The sequence below is a fragment of the Phaseolus vulgaris genome, chromosome 3, assembly GCF_051622355.1.
Source record: "Phaseolus vulgaris cultivar YP4 chromosome 3, ASM5162235v1, whole genome shotgun sequence".
Classification (NCBI taxonomy): Eukaryota; Viridiplantae; Streptophyta; class Magnoliopsida; order Fabales; family Fabaceae; genus Phaseolus; species Phaseolus vulgaris.
The window spans coordinates 49,020,532-49,032,268 of record NC_143500.1 but is presented as its reverse complement, the minus strand read 5'-3'; the positions used below and the strand labels follow the sequence as shown (position 1 = coordinate 49,032,268).

Here is an 11,737-nt window from a genome sequence, read left to right as displayed (position 1 = left end):
GGTTAAGTTGAAATATAACCTTATGTCAAGTTTCAACGAGAGGAAGAATGGTTGAAAAGTTGCCCAAATATTTTTATGGACTATGACAGATCATCAAGTGCATTGATGACACTTCCTTTGAGTTAGATTTTACTTGAGGTTCCAAAATCCACCACATCTTCCATGCTTCCAAACTCAAGCCATTATGTAAAAATGATAAGGAGTTGTAGTTACCCACTCTCTCTGTTGACAACCAACCTAAAGTGGTACCTCTGAGTGTAGTGGCTTCCAAAATTGAAGGCAACCCACCAAAAGAGTATATTCTGCACCCAATGATTTTGAACCCACACTCAATCAACTTTTAAAATTATAAAATTGTCCTTCATTCCACAATTGAAAATTCAGAATTAAAAAATACATTCTGAAAAAAAGAATTTGGAAGAGAACTTTTATGTTCCAGAAATAAAATTCCAAAATAAATTTGAAAAATCAAAATCCCATTCAAAAAAACAATTCAATACAAAAAGTTTATGCCAAAAATAAATCTAAATAACAAAATCCAAAAACATATCGTGGAAAAGAGATTTCGGAATCCAAAAAAAAATATTCTAACAAAACCAAATCATTATAATAAAACCAAATAACTCCTATTTAAAAACTGCATAAAACATTATTTTGATCATTTCCCATAGTTGTAGGGTGCCGGAAGCAATTGTCATATTTTGATTTCTTTCCCGAAGACTCTACCTGGGGAGCTTGAGGATGGCTTGTTACAGGATTATCATGATCTACACCTTCTAGACAAAGTGTTTGTCCATTAGAAAGGAGATGATATGAACTATGATGAAGAGGCCCAAAAAATATAGATTCAATCCATGAGATACAGTAACAATACCATAAAATGCATGAATGAGAAGGAGGAATGCATGAAAGATTTCTCCCTCTGCTCTAATTCCCATCTCTGTCTGTTCTAATTTGTCTTCCTTCTACCCCTTCTATTTGCTTCAACATGTGATTAATCATAACCAAGCACGTCAATTACTCTTTTGGTGCTTTGAGTTTTACAACAACCGAAACCATAGGTGTTCAAATTCTTGCTCGAAGAAAAAAATCCGAAAAAAAATAATTCTAATGAGGTTAACTTCTAAGAAAGTTGAGATGCTCAGGGTAGTTTTAACTTGCATGAAAATTTTAATTCGCTTTATAGTCTTATTTTATTTTCCTATTGATGAGCCTATTTCTAGAAATTATACTTCCAAAAAATTACCTTGATTAAAAATTTAAAATATATATAGGCAGTATAAAAAGATAACTCGGTATAAACGCATTGCAAGAAATTCAAAATAAAAGCAGTTATTTTGACGACTAATTCAGGAACAAGAGGCATTTACCTATATAGAAATACAGAATAAAGAAAAATGAATTGAGTAAAGAAAGAGTCCTCCGAAACTCACAATTCTATCTTCCTAGATTGAATCTTTTACTAGGGTTTAAAAATATTCAATACCCCAAAAGTCCAAACAACTTGGCTCCAATGGGAATCGGACATCCCCGGGTCCACACAAGACTTTGAGCAACTTTCTCCAACTTCCTAGCTGTCAAAATATATACAGCAAATAATATCAAGCCACACATAATGATCTGTTACCTAAATTAAGCAAAGTTCAATTAACCTGAAAATTTCAGCCATCTGAAAGGCTTGTGCTTTCAGGTGATGCTCTCTTTCCATCATAACGCTACAAGTTTTGAAAGAAAAAAAAAAAAGAAACAAGCTTTTACCATTAGAACCGAAACTGTATTTATGTAAAACACAATAATGGGAAAAGCCATACAACGGTTATGACGATATTTGTACTTAATGAAAATGTTAATTTACCTGTTTTCCAGATGAGAAGGGTAAATATTTGTACTTAATCATGTGAGATATCTGTCTCCTCATTGTAAGCGTGAATAGGACCACCCAGTAGAAGAGGAGTATTGGCCAGAACACTGGAACATCAAACGCACTGAAGAAAGTCATCACAAATGCGACGCAAAACGCCTTTGTGATTGAGTACCTGTTTACAATCAGCAGAAACAACATCTCCATGTCAAAATCCTGAAGGTAAAAACATGAAGATTCAGGTGAACGAAGTACTTCTATAACTTAGAAGCACAACACCCAACGAGAAACCCATAAATGTCACACATAAAATGCAATGCTGATTTGCAATGTCAGCATTTCCGAACAATTCATTACTTTTGGGCATGAACATCCAGATTTTTATCTGAATCGACAGATCAATCTATTTGCTCCTTTCATGTATGTTCTTTTAGTTTCACATAAAACAAGAATTTCGAAATCGGTTCACAACAGCAAATTTGTCCACAACCTCAAGGTTTTGGAGTTGCTCTCGACACAATGCCACCGAAACATTTCTCTGTAATTTTCCGTAATACCAAGAACAAGACGGAAGTGTGACTGCAACAGCAATTCAACACCTTGACATATAATAACACTCTCCTCCGGATAACCCAACTTAACTGCTCTAGCTTTTATTGGCACTGACAAAATCTGGAGTAGGGTTGAGAGATTGGTGCTGCTTTCGTTAACTATTTTATTGATTCATCGACTTAGAGGGTCAAAATTTCTGCATGTGGTCACCACTCACCACCCCTTCACCCAACCTCGGCAAAGCAGCAGCACCAGTCTCAACCCCAAGCTACTGTGCCGCATGGAAACTAGAGCAGAACACAAACTCTCTTTTTTTCATTTTCCTAAAATACGAATGTTATTCCCAAGAAAATGAAGGCGAACAAAAAATTTACAATAAAAAGAATGTCTTATATCCTCAAAAAGGAATAGAATTTCATTTTCAACGTTAATTACCTATTCCATACCATTTCATTTTTGTATTCCTTTTCCATTTTTCTCTTTTAATTTTTTTATCGATGATTCTTTTATTAGGTATAACATCATTAAAAATGTAATTCCAGAAAATACTAAGATTACATCATGTAACAAATGCAGCCAAGATTTTAAATTGCGATTGTAGTAAGAGTTGCAATTCCATCACAATCCTTAATTATACACAACAAGAAATGTAGACAAATGCAAAGAACCCACAAATTGAGACATTTTGGCTATTCCTGCGGTTTGGTTGCCAACTGTTTTTCTTTGGAAAAAAAAACTCGCAGCACACACAACCCTGTAAATACACAATAACAATAACCTGGCAAATAAAACCCATGGAATTTGGGTTCTGTGGTAACTATGATCGATCAGAACAAGCGCTATGGCGGGGACCGATGAAGTGAAATTAATTGATGATCGTGAATTGCATTAATAGTAATTAGAATACAAGAAATGCAAGAAGATAACGAACCAGAACTTGAATTCGGGGAGGCGGCGAACGAAGGGACGAAACTCGTCGTTTACGGAGGAGGGGAGTGTGGGGCCCTCACCGTCGAGAATCTCGGGGTCCACCTGAGGGGAGAGGAACCCGATCAGAAGGTTGAGGATGTATATTCCCAAACCGTACGACACTAAGTAGAACCCTTCCACCAAGTAGACGCGCAGCGCGTACATCAGCGCCACCACCAGCAACCCCACCCACCGCCGTCCCACAAGCGGCGTCCACTTGTCCAGCACGTGCTGGTACTGCCGCCACACCGCCAACTCCCACCGTGATATGGCGGCTCTAATTGATCCTCCGGCGACGTCCATCGCTGGATGGACCCGCTTCGCTTTCACCTTGAGGGAGGAATCGAGATTCAATTCAACGATTTGTCGCTTAAGTAAACCCTCTTTTCTTGGTCCTCTTCAGTCCTAATCTTCAATTCAACCAACAATTTTTTTCACTTAAAATTCATCTTATAGGCAAAAAAAAAAAAAAAGGACTCTTCTTTTATAGGCCGCAAAATTCCCCTTTTCGATATTGGTATATTAAAAATTCGAATTCAAAATTATTGATTATCATTTCTATAAATCCATTTAAGTTTACTCACATATTTGATACTTTTTATTGGAGTTTTAGTCAATGTACAAACTAGTTAAAATAAAAATTAAGAAATATAATATATTAAATATAGTTATATTTTTCTTTTCTTAATTTTTATTTTAATGTTTTATCTTTGTTATTATTTATTTACAAATTTATATCATGTCATAGTTTTCTTAGATTTTCATTCATTATTAGACAAAATTTACTAACAAAGGCTAGCATAATTAGAAATGGATAACTAAATTATTTAACTACACCATAGAAAATATTCAATTTTTCATTATGTAGTGGAAAAAAATATTTCTTTACATTTTATGAATATTATGTTTACTTTTAACAAAAAAATTATAAAGAAAAATTGCAAAAATTAAACGATAAAATCAGAGAGACTAAAACAATTATTAAACCTATTAAGATGTTAATATATAATTCAGCAACAAATATTTTCCTTGTTTTGTTACTCCAAATTTTCAATCATTTCATTCAAATTTCATGGTGTTTACCAACTAAAATATTTGTCAGAGCTTTTTAGAGCATTAGAAGCTCAAAAAATTTAGATAGTTTATTTTATAAATTTCATTATGAGCTTATAAAGTCATAGTTCTTCATTTTTGTAAGATTTAAGTAATAATTATGCTAGACTAAAAGCACAGATAAAAATTAAATTGAAAAAGACAATAAAGAAGGTTGTGTAGTTTTATGTTTACTGTTTTTAACCCTAATGACATCCTCTAAAACCTCTTAATTATATGTTCTAAGAATAACAATAAACTTCCTCTTCAATATGCATGTTTTGTTTTATGTTCACTCACTGATATAATTACTGTAATAAGTCATTTGTATTTGTATTAAAGGATTGCTACAATAGAAAAAGAAAGTGAAATGATTACTGTATTTTGTCATATAATTTTTTTATTTTTCTTTGTTATAGCCTAAAGGATGAATTTAGTCCTCTCCGCCACTTTTGTTTTTACTTTCCAAAACCGAAAAATGGTCATAATTACTCTCACCTTCTGATGTATAAAACTTTCTTCTGAGCAACTTTGTTTGTCAATTGTGACAGTTTGGCCGAGTGGTCCGAAAGGGCGTGGGTTCAAATCCCACAGCTGTCATTTTTTAAATTTAATTTTTTGCCTTTATCTAAAAAATAAATAAAAGGCTATTTTAACCTTGTTATTACGTGTGTGAGACAAACTTTTTTGTAAGAATTTTCAAAGAAAAATAGAATTAATGTTTTCACAAGTCAAAATTAATGTATACACAACCTAATTTGTAAAAAATTTCTCACTTAAGTTATTCAAGTTTTTATTTTATTGTTCCTCCTATGTATTTATTGTTTGTTTATTTATTTAGTTACAAAATTTTGACAGAAGTTAGTATGTTTATAATTATTTGTTCCAAAATTCACTTGTGACAGACAGGCTTAATAACATTCAGAGACAGCAGGTGCATATGTAAATAGCTATTTTAAATGAACCACGATGGGTTTGCACCAGAGATCCTACTAGTAAAGTCCCTTTACGTATATTGTGTAGAAGTAAAAATGTGTGCACCGAATGACATTAAGTAAAATTCAGCCTTAAACATTTTTAACGCGTCACACTTTTTTACAACCATGTGAAGATTGAAAAGCATCCCAAATACCTTCAAAGCCTAAGCTTCTGAAAAGCAAAGTTAAACATTCGCAAAACAATGCTAACAATTTATAACTTATAGAGCTAAAAGCGGCCCAAATAAAAAACCACTAGTACAAAGTTGTCAACATTAAATGAGTTGTCTTCATATGAAGGAATGTCAATAGAACACATAATTGCAGTAAAACGTTAGTTGTGGACAAAAACATTCATCGGTTCACTTGTTCATCCTTCGAGGGAAATATTTAAATCCAAATTTAGACTGGCAGGCTACAACTTCTGGAACCTCAGAGCAATTAACATGACAACTAAACATGAATGTCTCAAAACTGTACGGTTCCCCGAACCGATTTTTAAGAAATTACCATAGATTTACGAGGACCTGGCTTACGAGCATCCCTTTAATCTTCATTTCACCAAACAATCCAATATTTCATCTCCTGGCTACATTTTTTCGCTTATTCATAGAGGCTACCATTTTATGCAGCGCGGATATTTCAAAATCTTTCTGTGTCAGCTCTTTCCTCAATGATTCGATCTCCAATTCACTTTGCTTTAATCGTTGATTCAGTGCTTCAATCTCATTTGAATGGGCATCACTGCTTGGGGCATCATCCTCTTCAATGTTTTTATCTATCTTTGCTTTCTTTGGGGCATCATCCTCTTCAATGTTTTTATCTATCTTTGCTTTCTTTGGGGCATCATCCTCTTCAATGTTTTTATCTATCTTTGCTTTCTTGGAAACATCAACTGCCTCATCCGTTTGTAAAGCCCTCTTGTTAGATTGAATCCGGTCATTGGGTTCATCACTTACCATTTTCCGAACAAATAGAGTGGCAGACATGCCTGTACTTAGCCGAAATGTTACAAGTTTCTGTGGACGCCCATATGTATCCTGAGATAAAGTATATACATATTATTATGAGATAGATCAGTAATCCCGGAGTAAATAAATGTACTTCAGTAATATACGACTGCAATATTGGTTTATCAACAGAAGACTTGTCCAAAAAAATATCTTCCTTTCAAACATCTATTGGGACAAATGGGTTCAGGTATTATAGTGGAGAGTGAAATCCACATTTATGCATTTCATTGGCTCAGCTAATCAACAAGCAATTTAGTGATATCAAGTAACAGATTTGCACACCGTTATATATCATGTATGTACCTTTAATTGGCTTCCCTGGACATTTTTATAGGCCTTATCAGCCTCTTGTGGATTTTTAAAAACAGCTAAGGCAGAATAATGTCTTCCTTGACCATTCTTGGAATGCTGCAGCAGTTGCATCAGATCTCAAACACAAAAAATAACCCAGAAACAGACTACCAACAAGATTACCGTGAGACAAATATAATTGTTTTCAAATTGAAGAGATTCACACTATTAAAATAATTACATATGAACCTCTTCATTAGAACATTGAAATAACCATAGAACACACTACCTGCAGTTCAGTTCTGAATTCTCCAGGAACAATGTTATGCAGTGCTTCAGTGTTTACAGTGGTTGGTATCTTGTGAAGAAAAAGCTTTGATGTATCACATTCTGGAACCTAAAACAATATAACAGTAATAGTATTGACCTTTAGTCGCCAATGAACATCATTACAACTACAATGTAATGGAGATGTATATGTCTGCTTACATGCTCTTGAGCCAATGAAATTGAAAATTCCCTATCAACACCATGTTTGATCTTTGCAAGAACAAGCTTCATTGCTGCACATGCATCATCTAGACAATTATGTGGAGCACCTTTTTCCCGAACACCACAACCCAACACAGCCTGTCACAACAATTGGTGATAAGCTATAAATCAAAGATCAATATTTGTCATTTCTGTGTTTATTGCACATGCATCATCTAGACAATTATGTGAAGCACCTTTTTCCCGAACACCACAACCCAACACAGCCTGTCACAACAATTGGTGATAAACTATAAATCAAAGATCAATATTTTTCATTTCTGTGTTTATTCTTCTATGTTGCTATAATTTTCTTGTGCAGGCCTGGATGATGAAATATCTTAAATTTCAAGACATAAGCCATCACAAATAAACATCATTCCTCCAAAAGATATGTGATCATTTCTCATAATACTTCATAAATTATGTTTTGTAATGGAGAACCTTAATTTTTGCATATAAAATATTTGCCACTTTACCTGACATAAACTATTCAAAGAAGGTCTTCTGTGCATAGATCCATCCGAGGATTGGAAGATAAAGGAAGTATCAATGACTCTGACATGATCAAGCTTCAGCGCTGCAAACAACTGGCATTAGTATAAAAAATAGAATCACAAAAAATAATTCAATGGAGCTAGTCCCTTCATATACTCAAAATCTAGCAGAAGGTTTTAAGACACAGCAAAGTAAACTAAAACGTTTATCAAACTTACCACGTAGATCATTATGCAAACTGTGACCCACTAATATGGTTCCTTTTGATAACAACTTCTTCATGGATTTCTATAGAAGTACAAGACATATCTTCATTAGAAACATGAAAGGACTATAAAAAAACAACAAAGGAAACCACAAAATACCTGTATATCAGCCAAGGAGCAAGTCACTGCCTCTAGATCTTTAGAACAGACACCAGTGATCTCTGTTCTGTAGTCCACAATATTTTGGTCAGGTTTTACAAATTCATTTAGTTTGGCCTGAAAAAAAAAGTTCAGAAAATTATCTATCTATAACCGGAAAAGGAGAATGATTTTAAACACAGTTATGTGAAACCCTTTTTTGGGAGGGTATGTAATAGAGGGAGTGTGCATAAATTACCTCTAAATTATGGTCTACCACACAGACTTTAACTACCGCTTCTGTCCCATCTTCACAAAGAACCATTTCACAATCAACAGCAAGCATTGTAGTAGACTTCATCACCTTGGGTTTGTTTTTAACATTTATAACTATCCACCCCTTCAAATCCACATCAAAAGGAACATACACAATACATCAGAATAACTATTGAGCCCTTCAATTCAGGTCCAGATGATTGTAACAAACCTCATCAATTGATGGAAATGAATAGTCCAATGGATATAACGGATGCTGCAGAGTTATTTGAACTAGCCTCTGTGCAGCAAACATCAGACGTTAGAAAATTTATAGTAATTTTTTTATAAATACAGATTGATTTGAAAACAATGTTCATACCCATTATCAATTACACAACCCAGTAAGAAGAAAAAGTATAATTATCAGCAAAAAGTAATATCAGAATATCTGATTTTGCTGAATCATAGAGATTATGCATCATGCCACTATCAATTGCAGTCTCTTTAATTTAGTAGGCTTTAGTTCTACATTCAGATTTGTTTGCAGCAACAAGAAATATTTAACTTGGGAGCCAATTTCAAATTGGCATTTAAATATAAAACAGGAAAACGATAACTCAAAAAGGTATAAGTTTAGAAGTATGTAAAAAGTAATTCAAGAATAAGGCAGAAGGTACATGTGAATAGTACTTATTTAGAACCAAGGTTCTTAGAACCAGTCCAGTCACCGAAAGATATGGGATTAAGGTTTAACCCAGAGTTCAACCGATATCAAACTGGATTCAATAAATTATTATCATTTTATTTTTTTAATATAGAAATACAATATACAAAGTAGTGTTAATAAAAAAAGATTATATATATATATATATTTACAAAATTAAAATTTAAGTGTCATAAGTCATAGAATAGCATACAACAAAAGTAAGTTATATATGAAAGCAAACAAGTCTAATACATCATATTTAAGTTCAACAATAACAAATAAAATCCATTAGTAACTACAACTCTCTTAAAAAGAACAGCTACAACAAAAAGAACACATGTTTTTAGAACCAACCAGTTGAACCTCCCAAACCACTAGTTATCCTGGTTTTCCCATTCATGGCGTTGGACCAAACACTAGGCCGGTACCTGATTTAACTGGTTAAACCGCCCAGTCCAGTTTTGACAACATTGATTGGAGCAATCTCAGATGAAATTGAATAATAATTTTCAATCACTTAAAGAAATAACAACAAAGGGTTGGTAGAAAGCCCAAAACACATGCTGCGAGTATAACTTTTATGTGAAGGAAACTCAGTCTTCAATAGAAAACTTACAAAATGAAAACAAAAAAGTGTTTACTAATATTTGAGTCATAACTGAAGTAAAATAACATTAACACTTACTACTATAATCCAGGAAAGAAAGTTTAACTACAAATCTAAAACAATATTTTAGCAGAACAATCACCATTAAAATGTACCTGCTCCGGGGACTCATGGGATTTATCTTTCAGTCGCTCCAACATGTATTGGTTTGCATGATGTCGCATGATGTTATCAAAAAACTGAACACAAAGGAGAAATAAATGAAACTCAAATGTTTTGAGTGTATGTGCACATATTTTTGGTACCGAAATGTTATTTACCTTCAAATCTTCCTCCTCCGAAAAAGACTTTAGAAATGTAGCCAATAACTCATGGGGTCGCTTTGATGGATCACTCAAATTGGACCCAAACCTTCTGTCATGAGTGTCCAAGAATTCCTTCCAGTCTCCAAGCTTACCCTTGAGGCCTCTCTTTTGTACCAATTTTACAATATCAACCAACACCTACCCACATGGAAGCACTGGTTATATTTCTGGGACAGAGAAGATAGAAGGAAAAAGAAGGAAAGGGAAAACAAAATACTAACAAAACAATCACGATATTTCATCACCCATTTAAACTAGCATTCATATACATCTAAAAGTCTCACAATGTATTATAATTTATCTATTTATCTATATATGACTACTGATGACATCACTAGCTTTTATTATCATCACCTACAGCAAAGAAGTTGCAAAACATTTTGGCAAACATACGAGTCTAAAACTAATTACTAATTCTCTATGAACTAACTCACTAGGTTCGCATCAAATGTAGTCTTTCATCTATTATATAAGTATTAAAGCATAGGCATCTAGTCCAATGATTTCATCACCATTGAAACAACGACAGGAAACACACAACTCAAACTAAGATACACAAGAAAATTCTTTCTAAGCTGTTTTTTAGCTAAACTAAGAGTGTATAGCACGACTCTCAAATCCCCCTTATTATTTAACACAGTCTGTTAAAAACCTAGTATTTGGAAGTGACCTTGGGCTTCAACTCATTCATGCCAAAACATACAACCTAGTATCCCCATTAAAATTCACCACCTAAAATATTCAATTGATTCCACAGCACTACGTTCAAAATACTAAACAACTAAGGAAACTTAAAAGCAAAAACAAACGCACAAATTGAACTGTTTTTTCAAAGGCGTTGGAATCAACAGAGAACAAAGAAACAAACACGCTTGAAGCGTTGACGAAGGAAGCTTACCTTCTTGTCTGCAATGTCTATCTTGTCTTCCATGTTGTGTTGCTGCGAAGAAGTGGCGAACTCGTTGCAGAACAGCGTCCAAGCATATATAGCGCGCGACTCTAGGTTTTCAGGGACTGTTTCCGCTGGTTCAGGGCTTTTACAATTTTTCCCCCTCTTTTTATTATTATTTTTATTCACAGATATGGTACATTTTTTGTTACAGTATTTAAACAGTAAAAATAACCACGTTCTGCTTATTCTATTATTCTCTTTATTTTAATTTTTTAGTTTTTAACTATATAATTATTTTATATTATCTATATCCAAGTTATTATCCATAAAAATATCAATATTATAATCTGTTTTATATTAATCAATATCCACATTACCATATAAATTAGAATTATAAGAAGTAAAATTCTCTCAGTTCTAAATTTTGAATTATAAGTCCACATTCTTTATATTTTTTTATTTGTTTTTTTAGTTTTTACAGGTATATATTTGTAGTAAATAGATAAAATAATATTTTAAATGCATATTTGCATATGAATTTAATTGTGAAGTTCAAATTTTTTTTTATTCATATTCATATTTATACTATATTATTTTTCCTGTATAAAAACGTGTTTTAAAAAACAATATCTTTAAAAATATGTCCACTTTTGCATATAACTAACGAACTTTGAGAAAAATATTTAAGTATTTTAATGAATTTAATTAAAATATTAATTTTGATTAAATGAGATATTTAGATAAAAAAATATTTAAGTATGTGGTATTTTCTTTCTAATTT

The 11,737-nt window shown here is 33.0% G+C and overlaps 2 protein-coding genes across 3 annotated transcripts; both read right to left on the bottom strand.

Annotated features, from left to right (window-relative positions):
- Nucleotides 1–1,316: 1,316 nt before the first annotated feature.
- Nucleotides 1,317–3,914, bottom strand: LOC137808273 (protein RER1A). The gene is made up of 4 exons (XM_068609303.2): nt 3,345–3,914; nt 1,856–2,036; nt 1,653–1,715; nt 1,317–1,574 (listed from the first exon to the last, which is right to left on the bottom strand). The coding sequence occupies exons 1-3, from the start codon at nt 3,683–3,685 to the stop codon at nt 1,662–1,664; spliced, it is 576 nt and encodes a 191-aa protein (XP_068465404.1). The 5' UTR covers nt 3,686–3,914; the 3' UTR covers nt 1,317–1,574; nt 1,653–1,661.
- A 1,722-nt stretch (nt 3,915–5,636) lies between these two features.
- On the bottom strand, nt 5,637–11,107 carry SDN3 (small RNA degrading nuclease 3). Of its 2 annotated transcripts, XM_068609301.2 has the most exons (12): nt 10,963–11,107; nt 10,020–10,202; nt 9,855–9,938; nt 8,616–8,684; nt 8,388–8,528; nt 8,150–8,266; nt 8,003–8,072; nt 7,766–7,866; nt 7,245–7,385; nt 7,045–7,152; nt 6,768–6,872; nt 5,637–6,491 (listed from the first exon to the last, which is right to left on the bottom strand). In XM_068609301.2, the coding sequence occupies exons 1-12, from the start codon at nt 10,993–10,995 to the stop codon at nt 6,030–6,032; spliced, it is 1,614 nt and encodes a 537-aa protein (XP_068465402.1). In that variant the 5' UTR covers nt 10,996–11,107; the 3' UTR covers nt 5,637–6,029. The 2 variants fall into 2 exon arrangements, with proteins under 2 accessions (XP_068465402.1, XP_090155808.1); XM_090299682.1 differs by lacking the exons at nt 5,637–6,491; nt 6,768–6,872; nt 7,045–7,152 and having other exon boundaries at nt 7,316–7,514; nt 10,963–11,105.
- Between the last annotated feature and the right edge of the window lie 630 nt (nt 11,108–11,737).